Source organism: Ischnura elegans, chromosome 10 (assembly GCF_921293095.1).
Source record: "Ischnura elegans chromosome 10, ioIscEleg1.1, whole genome shotgun sequence".
Lineage (NCBI taxonomy): Eukaryota > Metazoa > Arthropoda > Insecta > Odonata > Coenagrionidae > Ischnura > Ischnura elegans.
In genome coordinates, this window is record NC_060255.1 from 89901965 (window position 1) to 89919742 (window position 17778).

At 37.8% G+C, this 17778-nt stretch overlaps 1 protein-coding gene across 2 annotated transcripts in view; it reads right to left on the minus strand.

Annotated features, from left to right (window-relative positions):
* Positions 1-2165: 2165 nt before the first annotated feature.
* LOC124166969 (pyridoxine/pyridoxamine 5'-phosphate oxidase-like) overlaps positions 2166-17778 on the minus strand; it is a 64602-nt gene continuing 48989 nt past the window's right edge. For both annotated transcript variants that reach the window (XM_046544716.1, XM_046544715.1), the window contains 5 exons: positions 7216-7379; positions 5922-6021; positions 5451-5522; positions 3603-3805; positions 2166-3167 (listed from right to left, as the gene is read on the minus strand). In XM_046544716.1, coding sequence (XP_046400672.1) covers positions 3026-3167; positions 3603-3805; positions 5451-5522; positions 5922-6021; positions 7216-7379 — 681 coding nt within the window. In that variant the 3' untranslated portion in view covers positions 2166-3025. The remainder of the gene's footprint in view (positions 3168-3602; positions 3806-5450; positions 5523-5921; positions 6022-7215; positions 7380-17778) is intronic.

The window sequence follows — 17778 nt, forward strand, 5'->3', positions numbered from 1 at the left end:
CTTTATTTAAACAATCCAACTTTCAAAGCAATTATAAATGTTACTTAAACCCCCCGGTCTTAGTGAGGCTTAATTGAGTGGAACAACAAAGTCAGTCATGCCATTTAAAAATAATTTTTAAAACACTGGTAATTGATTTCAAAAGTTACCTGAAATACTTTGAGACATTGCCCTTCAATATTTTAGAAATTATAAATTTTATTTCACTAGTGTAACACTTGATGTTAACTGTCAACCCTAATTGATTTTATAAGGTTCTTACACAAATTTCAAGATTGAGTATCCCTGGTTTTGGAACTATAATGATTTTTTTATTCATGGAAATGTAAATGTTTAAGAAAAACTTCTAAAAATGAAGTAAATCCGATTGAAACTCCTTTTTTCTATGGCATATACTTACATATTTAGTGAGTATTACAAAGTCCATAAATCTGTATTAAAATCCAATCATCTACTGTACCTTAAACCAACCAATTAAAAATAAATGAATACCTATATGGTCATGAAATAAATATTTTAAAGTTTGATGGCCCAAACATTAATTTCTCTTTTTCCACTCAGGGTATATCAGGGCAAACTTGTGATTTCTTTTCGTTCCATTAATCAAAGACGTTTGTTATAGATTGAGCTCATTGGCTTATGAAACACTCGAGGTGTTTTTCCTTGTTTTGTTAAATGAAGAAACCTAGGGTTCAAAATGCAGAAATAAAAGTAACCTCTGAAAATTATTCAGAGTTAAAGTCAACTCACTATAAGAGGCTTTTAGGACAAAAATGATGTCTATCTGGCACTTACCTCTCCCTCCTTCCATTTCAGCAAACCTAACCCTTCCAATAAGATCCTTAAACCAGTTTAATATGCACTAACATTTACCTGTTGCAACCCATTTTCTTGTTACTCCCTATCTTGCCCTCCTTGGTGTCTACATACTTACCATATAATTAACTGTCATTCCTTCTTCATTGGTTTGCATTAAAATTGTCATTTCTTCTTCTCACAAATGAAAAGGCAATTATAAATATGAAAAAGTTGATGCGAGGATAGTAAATGGTCTGATTTTGGGTGCAGCACTTGATATTAAAAATGTGTATGCAGTTGAAGGAAGATGAGAGAATGCTGGAAGAATTTAAAGTTGGTTATGAGGGAGGATGGAGAAGGCAAGACATCAAATGACCAACCTGGCAATAAGAAGCCTAGTAGTTTAGACCAATAAAGGTTTTATAGTGCTAATGATGAGCAATTTGAGCAATAGAAAGAGGATTTTGCAGTTAGATTCATTTATATTGGAGGCTTCCGGGAGCATACCAGCTGCATACCATGTGAGAGCAGCTGCAGCTCACTTTGTCAAGCGAGCTTTTGCTGCCATTTAAGGGCACATTATGAATGGTATGGTATTTGGAGGAGGTGATCAACAGCTTTGCCTGATGATATTACCTGTAATAGCCACATAAGCTTGCTTGACAAAGCATAATACGAAGCTGCTCCCGAAAGCCTCCAATAAAAATTTGAGCAATTTTCAACCTCTCATAGTGGTGATTGAAGAGAGCATAACAATCCAAATGCTTGATGATTCAAGCGGATTTCACTTCCATCGCAACCTATTTGTGAGAGCCACTAGGATCTGATCCAGGGCCTCAGAAAACTCATTTGCAATACACTTATTGTGTAGAACCAATGCTGTGCAACATTAGCCCATAGGGAGGGGGGATATGGGGTATAGATCAGCCCCCAAGGCCTCAGAGAATTTTAGAAAACCTATACTAATGTTTTCCCTGTTGTGATGATTTCCGTGGAATCACAAATGAAACCCAAATTTAAGTGCCAAAATAATGTATGTACAATGTACCTATTTTCAGGCATCTCATTTTTCAAAAATTTTCCCCAGACCCTCCATTGCCGAGGGTGTGGTGGTTGCATACCCAGGCAACCCATACCACCTGAAGCATATTCCTAGTTGTGCCACCGGTGTGCAATATAAGACAGATTTATGTATTGTTCTTTAAATGATATCCATAGTATGAGGAGTCAAAGCAGGGAAATGAGAGTATGGTATTTGGAGGCCGTCAACAACAGCTTTGCCTGATGATGCACCCTGTAATGGCCGCAAAAGCTTCAATAGGTCTCTGCAAACAATTCACTTTTTGCAAAATAATATCACAAGAAAATTACCACAAAAATAGCTTTTATATCCAAGTTACTAATTTTTTCTCAAAATAATCTCATAAAGACATGGTACTTATTAATTTCACTTTTACTTATTTAAACGAGCACTTAACCCTATAAAGATTTTGGGATTTTCAACTCCAGAGAGTTTAATTTTGATGCGACAATATGAATTAAAATATAAAATTTTTTTAAAGATTGGAAAATGAGGGGAAGGTCTCAGTATATGATCATGTTTCCTCCTATAATTATGTTAGTTTTTTTTTACAGTCATCTTCATTCACATTTGTGTGCATGCATATTTATTGCATTCACAACACACTTTCATGTTGAACCAGGGGATTTCATGGTACTGGATGCTGTTCCGGCAATGGTTAAGAAAAGACATAATAGTCAAATAACACTTTCATCAATTTTCGTGCCTCAAAATTTCAAATGTTATTCTTAATCAAAATTAAAATATTTTTCCATCTGTTTATTCTATATTTGCTGAAATAATTGAAATTCAAAGAGTAGCATTTCCAATGTAACAAGGGTTGAGGAAAGTGCATTCTGGCACTGCTAATTTTGCCATGACCTCACCATGTAGAACCATATGAAACGAGGCATGGAAAACATTTAGTGAATATTCAACACATACTGATTGATATCATAATTATGAGAGAGCAAAATTTGTATAGTTGCATACATTCTTAACAGCTTATTACCATCTTGAGCAAGTTCATAAGTTTGAACTCTGGTATCTCCTTTAGAATTTTACAACTTGTATTGGGCCACTGAACCTATCGCATAACTAGGCGTGTATGCTGCTGAAGTTGCTTGAACTTCTAGAAAAGACATGATGTCTCAGCAGTAAAACCTGCTATGCAGCAATGTGATGATGCTTCCAGCTGCCTTTCCATTCACCCATGGCATCATCTCTGGAGAATACGACCCGATCTCCGATGGATATATCATCAGCATCATAAAACTCCATCATGTTCGGGTGCAGTTTGTACATGATACTGAAAATATTAGGAAAAAAGTGCATTTATTAACATTATATAATGAACTAAAGGAATATCATAGGTGTGTGGTGGAGCTTCAATTTCTTAGCTCCACCACTAGGCTGGGTGAGGTAGCAACACAAGTCAACTCTGTCCGAGAGGTGTATCAGAAATCTTGCTGAGGGCCACCTACAACATCTATAAATGTATGATATAAAAATTATTGTAAAAAAGTGATACAATTCAATATTTATGACTCTTTCTTCACTGGCGTTCATAAATAATTGTTATGAGTATTATTCACACTTTTTTATACCAAAAATATTAGAAATACTAGTATTTTTCACTTTTATTAATTGTCTGCACAATCCTCATGCATTTGGAGTGAGAAAAAATTGTTCGAATTCAACCACAGGCCACCAAATCAAATAGAAGACCTGAATTAATTCTTACATGTGTTCTGGCATGGGAAGGCTTCTCAAACCAGCCTTAACATCATTCAGGAGATCGTCATGAGATGCCTTCAGTTCATCCCATTCCACCCTCTGTCCCTGGTTGCAAATGTAGGACCTGATCTTGCAGTACAGCGGCTCCCTTTCATAAATGTGTGCATATGCAAGAGTGGAGAGTTCTTCCATTCTTCCCTCAACTCGCACCTGTGAGAAAGAATAATTGCAATTAATAGACAACTTTTCTGCTGGCCTACAATTTGAAGTATGAATTACATGATAATTATTCATACTAAAGCCCAAGGATGACCTGAGCCATGCTTTATAATGGTATGGTGCCAGAAGACCTATTATGCCTCACAATTTTAACCCTTATAGACTCCATTTTTAAACGTTTTGCATTTTTGGGATGGTCAGGAAAAGTTAAGCTGAAATAGCAATCCCTACAGTGTGGAAAAGTGCACTTGGGCTCAAGCCAAGTGGCAATGAAAGTGTTAGGAAACTGAAGGAGGCAGTCAAGCTATGGTCAAACGTTTAAAAACCTTTTTCTGTAGTCAGCATACAAAAAATATAAAAAAGTTCCCGCAGTATAACGGTTTATACTCGATATCATTTTTATATTGCTTGATGTCATTTCCGCTATTATATTTTTTGCCCTTGTTTCATGTTAAATTTGGAATATTCAAATGCAGTTCATCAAGCATAAAATTCCAAAATATTTATGCATATCAATGGAGATATCATGGAGGAAAAATCAAAACTTATGCCATTATTTGCCTATTTGTGCTAGTTTGTATCCTAATTGTATTCATCATTATCAAACCAAGATTCAAATTATTTTTATTACCAATGGACAATATTACTGAGGTATTTGTGGCTGTATACTGGTTTACAGCAGGGATTTTTCTCAGGCATATGCTCAGGATGGTACAAGCAACAGTTTCAAATGGGTGGGTGGGGAGGAGTCCCCCCTGCTATCACTCTTAATCTGCCAGTGTTCCTCAGAAGTTCCTCTCTCCCCAAATTTGTGGATACGTCTCTAAGAGCTAAAAACTGTGGGGAAGTTCTCCCAAACAGCCAATTGGATAACACAAAGGAAAATACATCAGACTCCCGATTATCCGGCTGCGGTATATCCGCGTTGCGGATTATCCGTGCATGATTTTCACTCTAGCACAATTTTTTACGCGATTTTTATGAAAAAATATAATCGGACGAAAAACCATCGGAGTTACTGCATTAATGCTAGGATACACCGGGCTTATTATTACTTAGCGTTAGAATCCCCTTCGTAAAACGGAAGCGATCGCGCGCTAGCTGCATTCACGGTGGTACCGTGTTCCTGTTTTTCAAGCCTCGCAGAGCGCGACCACGCTCCGTGATCAGGGATACACGTCCCTCAGCAGTTGCAACACGGGAAACTTGTGCGATACGCGACTACGTGGGGTGGTGCCTGAAAGTGTAGTTTCCGACGTCAAACAAGTATTCGTGCCTCAAAACCACTTTTCAGTATCCGTGATCACACAGCCGAGGATGTGTGGTTTTCGAAACCATGCCTTACATAAAGCATTAATAATACGAGTAAAACCATGTTATCGCCGCTAAAAAGATCGCGAACTGGCGAGGAGAGCTCTCAATGTGCCCGGGAAGACCTCTAAAATAACAGAATAACGGTATAAATAATTATGTATAGTTTGTTTTAAGTGAATTATGAACATTACTAGACATTAAATTGAAATTTTGGGTTATCCGTACTTTCCAATTATTCGTGCCGTCTCTCCCCATCATTAGCCCGGATAATTGGGAGTGTACTGTATCATGAAGGAATATCGAGTGAAAATGAAATGCTCACCTGTCTTGCCAAAATTCTGTCCCCTTGAGGATAGCCCCAAAAGAAATTACAAGCTGCACGAGGATTTTCCTCCTGTGAATGAAAAATGAATGTTAAACTTCATTAAAAAATGAAATTCCATGATAAAAAGCGTAAAGAGGAGCAAACTTAATGATATAAAAGATATACTCAACCGCATACTTTAGATAAGGTTATGTTCCAATTCATCGACAAAGAAACCCCGAAATAATATATAATTATATAAGGTACAAAATCCTTTGATAAACAGAGAGCAAAAAAAGAACTTTATTCAACATTAAATTTTAGGAAAATTTAATGTTGAATGCTGATATTAAAATAAAGAATAAAATAAAAAATGCCTCATTAATAATAAGATATGTATGCATAAAAGGGGTTTCTGTAAAAAAAGCTGAAATATGGTATAGACATGTATTGGAATAGGGTTTCTATTTTGCATATACGGCAACATACCCATTGTTTGACTTTCAGACTCCTCCTATCGGTCATGACAATAAATCCATCATCATCCAGCTGCCGCAACACTAGACTCCTAGAAGTGACGTGACCAGAGCTGAAAAATAAGCGCAGGAAATTTAGACAAGATAGTTATGTACTCTACATGCAGGGGTGGATTAAGGTCAATGTGTTTTTTGTTTATAAGTGTATGGGTTAGGTGTGACCAATTTTCAAGTGTATTTTTCAATTTTTACATTGCATAATTATTTACTATCACTATTTTATCCTTAATTTATTTCCCTGATAACATCAAATGAATTTGACAAAATTTGGGTGTACCTCAGTATCTTCTTACTTACTTCAACCCTAACGGTATAAATACAAATTTGTGCACATCACACATTTATTAATAGTCTCCTTATCTTTTAAATAAATCCTCATTGACAAAATCTAAAGTGAGCCAATGATAGCTATATAATAATAATAATTAGGTCCGAATTAGCTTAAAATTGTCCTTGCCTCCCGCTACACACCTACAAAAAAATTTAGCTATCCAGACGAATCTATAGAGGCCTTCATGAAGAACTGCACAAATAATAATCGAGCATTTAATGAAAATAAATAGCACATTATAGACTGGCATGCCATAAAAATTTGTTTTTGAAAATACTATGCCACATATCTATTCAAGTATCAAAAATTAATAAAAATTAGCGGACTATAGCAAATAGGGGAAAAGATGATAGCCAGAAGGGAAAAGGGGGATCTCAGATCAAATATATAGGACAGATAATCAAGTATTAAAAATGGAAGATACTCATAGAGGTAAAAAGATTAGCTGATAGGAGAATTGAGTATAGAGATCATCAAACCAGTCTAATGATTGCACTATTACATTCCATTTTTCGGGTGTACGTATGCATGCTTAATATTTAACTCGACTCATTCCTACTGCTGGGAACATCGTCAGTCTAATGATTGTTGATCACTGATAATCAGTACCTAGTGGAAACAGAAAAAACTCAAGGAGGGGCACTAAAGATATCTTGAGCTACCTTTAATTTTGTTGTAATGACAAATAATTAAGTCAAATGTAAAGTTTAAGAAACGTTAATTTAACCTGATAATAGGTACGCATGTACAAGACAGTGCCATCTAATGATATAAAAAAAGTTACAACTGTGGCTTTGCAACATTCGGCAATGCGGGCAGCCCCGCAAGAATGGGGCGCTCCTGCACCCCCCATATGTATCCTCCACTACTGATAATAATGATGAGGTAGACTGTATTTTTTCTGCTTAGTTCTCACCTGGATGAGGAGGCAACGCATACTCTGCTATAGTGGGGCATTTTTGCTTCCTTGGCCGCTTCGTACCACTCCTTGAAAAGATCCATTGGGTCACTTGAGGGCAGCGTGATCTTGCATAGATTTGAAGACTCACCATTCTCCGTAGCAGATGTTGGAAAGGGTGCCTGATGGGAAAAAGGAATGTAGCCGAGAGTTAGAGTGTGGTCAAGTGATTTAACATTTCAATTATTAAGAGAGCGTAAATTGAACCAATAAAGGGAGTTCAAAATATGAAATTAATGGAAAATAACATTGAAATTCATTCAATGTGTCATTAAAATAGTATAAATTCGTGTTTCAGTATTGCGGTACAATAAATGTCACACCACAGAAAACATAAACATGCTTCTCATTGAATAAATCTACTTTTTCAAACAAACTGTCTCGTGATATTTTTCCTGAAATTGTTGAATTTACATTCGGAGAATTGCATTAAATTGGGACTAAGAAAATCTGAGTTCAGGAGATAAAAGAGAATGTGTCACTTAGACTGCCAACCATGGCCTAAGCTAACAGGCCAATACAGAATCAATCAGTAACTGAATGATTATAAAAATTTCCAACCACTTCTAAAAGAATTAATTAATAACCTACTTTAAATACTTTGAACTGGTTAAAACGAGAACAAAGGTAGCTGATAATAGGAGAAGAAAATAGTAGTCGTAACTTACCATTCCTTCCTGCAGAAAAAGTTAAAATAGGGAATTTGGCAATTTTTACCATGCTAAAGTTTGCACCACTTCCAAATCATCCCGACTATCCCGACGTGTTAGTATTTTTAAATAGCTGAAAGGCATAATTTAGTATGGAAATTTAATTATGTACGTCAGTCCAATGATTTTTCAGGACAAATCTGACGATGTAAATCAATGTAACCTACGAATTTTACATAACGAATTTTAATTATTACCCGGGTCGTATTAAAATTGAAATTCTAAAAGTGGAATTCGAAAATTTTATTTCCACTTTTGAAAAATTTCGCATAATTAACCCACAAAACCGTCCAATTCGCTGAATACAATCAATTTCAAATTCGGACCGAAAAATTTGCTGGAGACTTCAACGGGTGATCTCGTGCCATAATTATAAATAGGTATACTACCCGACTCAATTACTCATAAAAAATTCAACTACGTTTGGTCATAGAGTAAATATAGTATATTCTCTCTATATGTACTTACTCTAAGGTATGGCTGAGTTGCATACTTGAAATTTGGTGGAATAGTTCATTACGGGGAGTGAATAATAGGAAACATCGAAAAGCGGAAGTTTTCCACCGTTCATCCTAAAAAATAATCAGAACACAAAAAGATGTACACCAAAAGATGAAACTTTTCCTCGCGTCCTGTCATCCTACGATGCCGTCCTCGTGAGTATTGCAATCGAACGGAGACGACAGAAGGAGCCTAACGAGCGCCTTCGGGATAGAGCAAATTTGACTACGAAACTGAAAGAAATTGTGAATTAAAAGCTTTAAAACTGTTTCGATTTATGATAAAATATTTCTTGAAGTCATGGTTTTTATTATGTTGATAATGAAACTTCTCCAACTAGAGTTCTATTTAATGTAAATAAAAAATTCAATATAAGCTACACAGAGTGTAAATAACGCTCGTAAATTTAAATAATGACTCAATGAAATTTTAATTGTTACTCAGCAATAACACTTTTAAAGGGCCTTTATCTTGGCCCAATTACTAGTTCTTAGCAATTAACCCATTTCTGGTTATATGGTTACATATATCGAATATGGTAGTTTCCATCATCAAAGAAAACGAGAGGCATTAATTGAGATTCGCTATCCAAAATTAGTGCATTCATAATATATAAATTATTTAGTTTTAGAAATACCGGTTTAGACGAATGGCAATGGTCAATTTTATCCTCATTTCAAAAAGGCCAGATTGGCGCCCATGCGATGCCACTCCACGTGACGTCACAGGGACCTAGGTTCTACACGAGTAGTAGGTGTTTTACATCATCTGAGATTACTAATGCATCCATGTGGCACAGAGATCAGGGAAACATGTCTTAATAATCTTCCATTAAAATTGCTTATGTTCGGAAAGTTTCCTTCATTTGATAGGGCATTAATAATCCTTATTTATGCCAAGCGTTACCTGCTAGCAGCCTACATCGTATGGGCCCTCATGGCCTCGCACCAAGGTGGCCTCACTTGCGGCAGCGGGAACCAGTACGACGTCACACGGGAGTTTTCCCGGCATTCATATTTACCCGTCGCGTTTTCGCGCGCTTGAAAATTTTCACTTTTCATTTAGTCGCGAAAAATAGATATCGTCATTTAAAAATCTAAAAGCGTGAAATACGTACTCCAGGAGTAATAATCTTTCGATTTAGGCAATAAAAAAATAATAGGAAACCACCCTATTCTGCTCCGGATATCAAATGATTGCGGTTCATCCGAGGAGGAGCCAAGCAGAAACTCTCTTTAATACTTCTTTTGTCTGAAGTCATTCTCACTAAACGCTCTATGAATCCAAGTTTATTCGTGCCTCGGGTATATGTTTTTTTGTACGTATTCTCCCTCGTTAGGTTTGTACTTACAGTTATTCCCGTATATCGTCAAAATCCTTTATCTGCGCTCCATTCACGACAGAGTCATGCATGAGATATGAAGTGAAACTACTTTGCAGTTTTCCATATAAAAATATATTTCACATTAGACTCAGGTGAAATAAAATTTTACGCGGAAGAGTGCAAAGTAGTGTCACTTCATATCTTATAATAATGGATATCCACAAAGTATCTGCTTCTCCCATTCAATTTAACAGTCATACATGGCCGTTATGAGATTCTCAAAAGGGAGGGATTCCTTTCCTCCTCCTTCCTGTCTCAAATTCACCCAGATCATACCTTTATCTTCGTAGCCATAGCTTAAGTATGTCAAGAGGAACAAATATTTCACTTTTCATTTAGTCGCGAAAAAAAGATATCGTAATTTAAAAATCTGAAAGCGTGAAATACGTACTCCAGGAGTAATAATATTTCGATTTAGGCAATTAAAAAAAGATAGAAAACCACCCTATTCTCTGGGGGGAGGGAGACTTTGCTGCATTATTCAACGTGAGTGGTGAACCGCCACCAAGGTTCACGGTCTTCCTCGTCAAGAATGCAGAAGGTTACGTGGTGACCATCGGAATGAGCTATCCAGTAGACACCAGTTAAAACCCCTTCCCTATCCCCAAGTCCTCCCTCTGTCTGGCACACCTGTGTGAATGAGGTCCTGGGTTATTTATGTGCATGGCATCGGCGTTCCCCGAAACTCAGGTGCCAGGAGTGTCGTACTGTTTGTGTAAGTGTGAAAATGATGGGGAATGCATAGAGGGGGCCCCATTCCTTTTCATATGAGTCTGAGTTCAGTTGCCACTTCGATCGCATTTTAATCGTTTTTCAAAAATGTCCGCGGCGCGGTGATGAGTGCGATGCGATCCACTTTTTTTCCCAACATTTTGCATTTTAATAGTTGTAATTGCGAGGAATAGTAAGGAAAAGTTATGAATTTCATAAGTCACATCATCATGTATATAAATTTTAATTAAAGCCCTAAATTGTAGCTTATTTCCCCGTGAAACTCGGATCAATTTGTCCGTCAGCGACGCGAGTGGCGACTTTTGTAAGCCCATTTACATGCGCGGTGGGTACCAACAATTTTAGAAGCCGCCTTGAGGATCCTCATTTGTGATTTTAGGGTGAGTGTCGTACTGCCCATAGATCTTTTATACAGATGAAAGATCTACTATTGTACTGCCTGTGTGAGTGTGACAACCTTTAATTCCATTTCTTCCGTGTGCGACGTTGAATTCTTCCTTGGTAGCGGGACCTTTCCGGGGTTATTCCACTAATCGTATGGCCAGGCCATAAGTCGAAATCGACCATAACTACGGCCTCGAGACATACGTATGGCTTCGAGCGATTCTACTCTGAGCGAAAGGCCATAATTCGGGCGGTAGCTATGGCCTAAAGGCCGTAATACTATGGCCTGCCCTAAGGCGGTCATAACTCGGGCCATACGAAATAACATTGCTCGCCTAAGGAGTTATAGAAGAAATTTACGGAGTGTCGTCGATTATATAGAGATTGTTTCAAGAAATAAATGAATATTGCGGGGGAGCACATGCACGGATTCAACGGGCATTGGCTAGATGTATAAAATAAAGACGCCGATTTCATCTGGAAAGAAGGAGTATACGGGATACGTGTAATCCGTTCGCATACGATTATGATATTTTCATTAAATATTTCCGCGCGTCAAAAGAAGTTGTTACTTAATTCGTAAGTAGATATAGTGGATGAACTAAAAGTTTGCTTGTAGTTAAAAAGTTAGAAATACTTTTTCAATGGATGCTCTGTTAAAGTGAACGGAGGAACGGGCTTTTATTTGCTTTCTGTGCTACGTTTGCTAGCAGATTTCTTACTTGTTTCTAAAAGCTGTAGGTAGCTTGAAATATCCGCTATAAAATGTTTTATATTTTAAGAATCTCGTAGAATTACGGTTCATGAGGGAGGATATCTAAGAAACATAGGGCAACACATTTTTTTGGAAGTAAGGCAATCTTCAGTAAGTCGATGCGTAAAGGACAAATGCCGTCCACAGATCAAGGAAAGAATGATAGTCTCATATTGATGTTTTAATTTGATACAGCTACCTAAACATAAGCCTCTGATAATAAAATTAATGAAACTTAAAGTTTCAATTTCATCTTTAGATTTCGTGCATTGGCTGGATTTCTACGGCTTTTGAGGGCAAATTATTGCAGCCATGAGACAACAGTTACACCATTGGAAGGAGAGAAAGGTGGTTAGAACTACAATAGGATGTCATGTTCTAACTCTATCCATTACATGTACAATTCACGAATATTATAATAATACTGTAGGGTACAAATCGTGTACAAATTTCTTCTGCTTCTTCTCGTCCGTGATTTGCGTTCTTCACCTTTTTTAAAGATCTCCAGCGTCTGCCGCCAGATCAGAGTTTAAAGAAAATCCAAATTTATCCTCTAATAAGAGTCCATTTCAGTTAAGGAACATAGAATTAATTTTTTATCCACGTTGGAACAAACTTCCTTCTCAAAAAATGATTAGTGTTAAAAAAAAGTGAACCCAACTTATATTACCAATTATAATTCTCATACTCGCCTGCAGAAAGGGCGTTAAGACTTTTGGCCGGGCCATACGATGTGGCCCTCCGTGAGTGGAATCGGTATGGACCGTCATTTCGGGTCAGGCCATAAGAAACTTACGGCTGGCCATACGTATGGCCTCATTTAGTAGAATAGCCCTGCTGTACCCAGAGTCCTCTATATTGCCATATAATAACTAGAGTATTGTTGAGAGAACAATCTAGAGGACTCTGCCTGTACCCTGAGCCCAGAGCCATCTCTTGGCCAACTCTTTGTGATACATCTGAGGGATTTGGCCGCATAAACCCCCGGCCGATAAACGTCGATAACTCACGGATCCGAGCATCTGCCCGGAAAGTAGAAGGCCCGTGGTTCGAATCCCGGTCAAGGTAAAAATTTTCCATGTGTTTTCGGCCATCATTCCATCTCCACGCCACCGCTGTGTCATCATCATGCGTTTATGTCCCCGTCTCTTATTTTATCCTTCTATCTGTTTGTTATACGTTCGTATATTCGCCCGTGGCAAAATGTGTGATTGTGAATTTGAAATACCTATTAATATCAGTTGATGTGTTCAGCCTTGAGTACGTTTATGTTATTTAAATTTTAATTGAACAGTTTTTTAAAATTTGTATTAAGTTGAAAATTTACTTCAAATATTCTCATTGCTGATAATTGTCTATATTCCTGCTCACTGCGTATTATTAATATTGTAGGCAGTGAGCAAAAAATAGTGTATATAATGTTTAATATAATGTAATATAATAATATATAGTATTATACCGATTAAGCGTATGTGTAAATTACCATGGTTCCTTTCCGTATATATCCTCTCACTAATTATGACCTTATTATTCGGTGTATCAAGGGCGCAGCTAGGAATTAAGTCTATGGGGGGTTTTAGGAACAACTAATACTGAAGAGTCTGGGGTTATAGAGTACCCGCCAGGGTAAGAGGTAGGTGGGGGCGTGCTCGCCCATAAAATAAAATGTTTAACATAAATGGTTCAAAATGGTGAGTTTTACGGCTGTACGAATAGGTTAATTTTTTGTGAGTCATCCGTCCCCCCAATAGTAATTACAAAATTTGTCACATTAAGATATTTTTATTAAAAAATTCTCTGAGCCACGGCAAAATTCCCCATAAATCTATTTCAATATATTAAGTTTTTTTCATTTTATTCATCTATTTCGCTGCGCCACTGCGGTGTATGGCATGTATTATTTCTTTACATGTACCTGGATATATGAATTGATGATTTTTATGTTATGTGCATTCTTCAATGGAGCAGCATTACTGATGTATGAGCAAGAATAAAAATCTACTTCACTTAGCCCTTACATAAGTCTGCATTTACATGTTTTGCTTCGTTTTGATGACTTTGGTTTTTTACTGTACCTACTATTTTGTTGCTGCAATTATTCAATAAAGCATTTTTTCTCATTTTATTATTGACATCACCCTATATTTTCATATTACAGAGCCCATTTGTCGGGCCCACAACTCTTATGAACTGTTCGGCTCGGCAAGATAGGCTTTTTCTCACATTCGACTCGATACCTCCCCGTATGGCTAATTGATAATACACACTACCTAGCGATGGGAGAGAAAGAAGCAAAAGAGAGAAAGAAAGCAAGAAAGAAATCATTAACAGAATAGCCCAGGCGCAGAGGGCATTCTACCAAAAGAAAGATCTACTTTTAGCGGGAAACTTAAACAACTTGATAGGAAACAGTTTATCAGAACTTACATTAGGAGTATACCTCTCCACGGAAGTCAGACATGGACAATGACAGCCGCGGCGAAATCAAGGATAGAGTCCATCCAAATTTGGTGCCACAGAAGAATGACGAGGATCAAATGGATCGACCAAGTAAGTAACGAGGAAGTCCTTAGTAGAGTAGAAGAGAAGAGAAGCCTCATGAAAACCTAAATAAGGTCTCGGAACAACCTTATAGGCCACATCTTGAGACATGATGGCCTGATGAAGACAATCGGCGAGGGACAAGCAGATTGCAAAAACGGAAAAAAGAAGACCTCGAATGAAATATATGGAGCAGGTAAAGAAAGATGTGAGAGAGAAGAAATACGTAGGCATGAAAAGAGTGGCTGATAGTAGAATTGAGTGGAGAGCTGAGTCAAACCAATCTTAGGATTATCGACTAGTGATGATGATGATGACTTCCCCGTATGTGCACCGAAATGAATAAATTGATTCTAAGTAATATCATCATGTTGTTAAGCCACCAATCATCTACCTATTCATAGTTTTTTCACATACATATGAAATTGCTAAAGGATGTAAAAGAGAAGAATAAAAGAAGCTATAAAAAGGTTAGCGGATAGGAGAGAGAAATGGAGAGCTGCGTCAAACCAATCTTAGGATTATCCTGTACTGATGATGATGATGAAATTGCTTCGAAAATAAAATGACCTGGTCTACCAATTCCGCTACGGCTCCACGTCAAGTCGTAATCGGCCACTTCGTAAACAAATAACTTTTCATGTGTCAACTGTATCTGTTGTCATGATGTTAAGAATGACTCTTTTATAAAATGAAAAAAAGAAAAAAAAAGTATACTAAGGGTCGTATTCTTAGTCGACCCTACATATCCGTCCCTACATAACAAAAGGCCCCTACATGCGTTTCTCAGTCGACCCTACATAAGTGGTCTTTGGTGATTCGGTCGTCAAGTTCTCTGAGATGACGTAGATGACGGAGCATCGCCAATTTTCCACTCTTATGGTGGCGTAATGGGAACTAACAATGAAACTAAGAAAATGTATCGGTATATTAATTATCGTTACAAATACTCTCATATCGAGCCAAAAGTAGAACCTTATTGTCTTTAAATTACTTCAAAAGCGGTACGTACAAGATAGTAATATGTACGGAGCATATATGATCATTGACGTGTGAACTTACGTTGCATCACCAAGGTTCGATATTTGGCCGCCATGTTTTTGTAGCGTGTAGGGTTGGTTCGGGTACCCTACATCAAGTAGGGCCCGTTTAGTTCCAAAAACGGCCATATGTAGGGCTTGATGTGGCGTATGTAGGGCAAGATCGGTCTATGTAGGGGCTGATGACGTATCCAGGGTCGGTTGACCCTACAGGGTCGACTAAGAATACGGTCCTAACTATGGATTCGAACCGTCACAGAATTTCAACGACTCCGCATGGAATAAACTCATTCAGCCCTGAAGCCAATGCTTTCCATCCGCTAATCTTAATTCCGCTTGGGCATTTACCACTGGAATTTGACTCCAGCTTCGGCATCTCTGTCACGTCCGTATCCGTCCTCGTTGGCTCTTGATACCATGAAGGCAAAGAATGCAGGTTGCTTCATGTACCAACCGTACAAGGTTTTACCGGCCCGGCCCCATCAGGTAAGTGGGGCTTATGGGTGTCTACATATTATTGAATACGATAGCACATTATTACAAAATATTTTCTTTTCTGAGCGATTTTATTATTCCAGATACTTGGTGGTTTAAAAATAAAATGATATTATATGCAATCTACTCTATCATTTCGGCGTGTATTCGGGGAGATTAAAATACTGGTGGTATTGTATTTGGAGGAGGCGACCGAAGGATATGGTCATTGCGCCATGACGTAAGGGTATGGAAGAAAGAGCTGATAGAAACCCGGCGTCGGCATTAGCCTGCTCTTAACGAAAGGCTCCAAGGGACCACGGCTAGACGTCCCATCCGACGGACGGAGTGTTGCGCTTGAAATGTCCTCCACACAACATCCAAGCAGGGATCGGACAATCTCTGAACATTCTCTACCACCGCTTGGATTCGGACCCCGGTGGTGGTAGAGAAAATAGCGGCCCATAGGGTGGGAAGCCACCACACCAAACCGATCCCCGATTAAAATTCTCCTCCTTTAAATTTAAAATACCCAAAATAGCGGAATTTTATTTTCAGTTTTCCCAAGGATACATTTCTACGTATTATTTAATCTTAGAGCGATTTTATACCTCATTATGTTTGGCGGTTTACCAATATGATATGCAATTAATATATGACGAGCGTGATGCGCCCGCTCCCAGCGGGCTTCCCCCGCTCTTTTCAATGCATGTCCACAGAGGGATAGGCGCGTTTCTAATATTTACGTGAAATAGTATTTCATGGCGGCCCTGTCAAAGTAAAGGAAACATTTAGACCGTTGAAACACCATGATGTTAGACGCACATGATGACTCATACTTACGTATCAACAGGAGACTTGAATGAGGAATCAGCCGCATTTTGATAAAAGTTATTTAAAGAATGCGAGATATTGTTGAAAATGAACAAATGTATCAGTTTGTGCGCCGTTAACGTCAGGAATATTTACCGGTTTACCTCTCGAACATTCCACCGTAACCAAGACACGAAAACAAAGAAAAGAGGGTGCCAGAGATAGAGAGACAGAAAATGGTTCGCCATAGACTGAGTACGTGTTGAGTCCAAGACCTTTCTGTGTTCACTTGAAATAATATGTTGAAAGCGCGTTATATTGCAAAAAATATAATGTTGAAAACGCGTTATATTGCAAAAAATATAATGTTGAAAACGCGTTATATTGCAAAAAATATAATGTTGAAAACGCTGTAAGCGCGAAATAAATTCTGTGCATTTTGGTACCTCATTTATAGAGTTTGGTTGCGTATAAGTTGAGAAAAAGGTATCTATACAGTAGAAATATATATATATAGAATAGAATAGATAGATAGATAGATTTCGGTGTACATTCTTGCAGGTATCAAATCGAATGCGAAGAAAAGCCTACATTTCCGGAGCGAGCGGTTTAAGACTGTGTGGGCTAGACGAATAGGAGGTGGGGAAGGGAAAGGAGAGGAAACCAGTCTCTCCTGAATGGCTCATTCAGATGGCCACATCGTAACCTTCCACATTCTTGTCTGGGAAGACCGTGAGTCTGAGAGCCTGTGCTTCACTCGGGTTATATAATGCAGTAGTTAAGTCTTCGCCTACGAGAGAATTCCGATGCAACTGTAGAAGGGTATACAATCAAGTTGAAGTAACTGGCCAAGATACAACTCCATTTGTAGTTTTATAGCTAATGAGACTCAATTAAAATATAAAAAAAATAGTTTAAATTACGAGCGTAATTACGCTTACTGTTTATAATGTACTTTGAAACTTCCAAAAGAGCGTATGTACCTCATATACCAAATATTTCGTGATGGATCGCTTATTTCAAAGTTATACCATCAAATTTAAAGTTTCAAGGTTCATTGAATAAACCCTTGCCAAGCTTTTCCTAGGATCTAAAGCTGCGACTGAACAAATAGTGGTTATCATTACGTAATAAAAAAGTACCTATTAATTCCTGCTTAAGTTATAAAATGTGCCGCAACCTACGCCA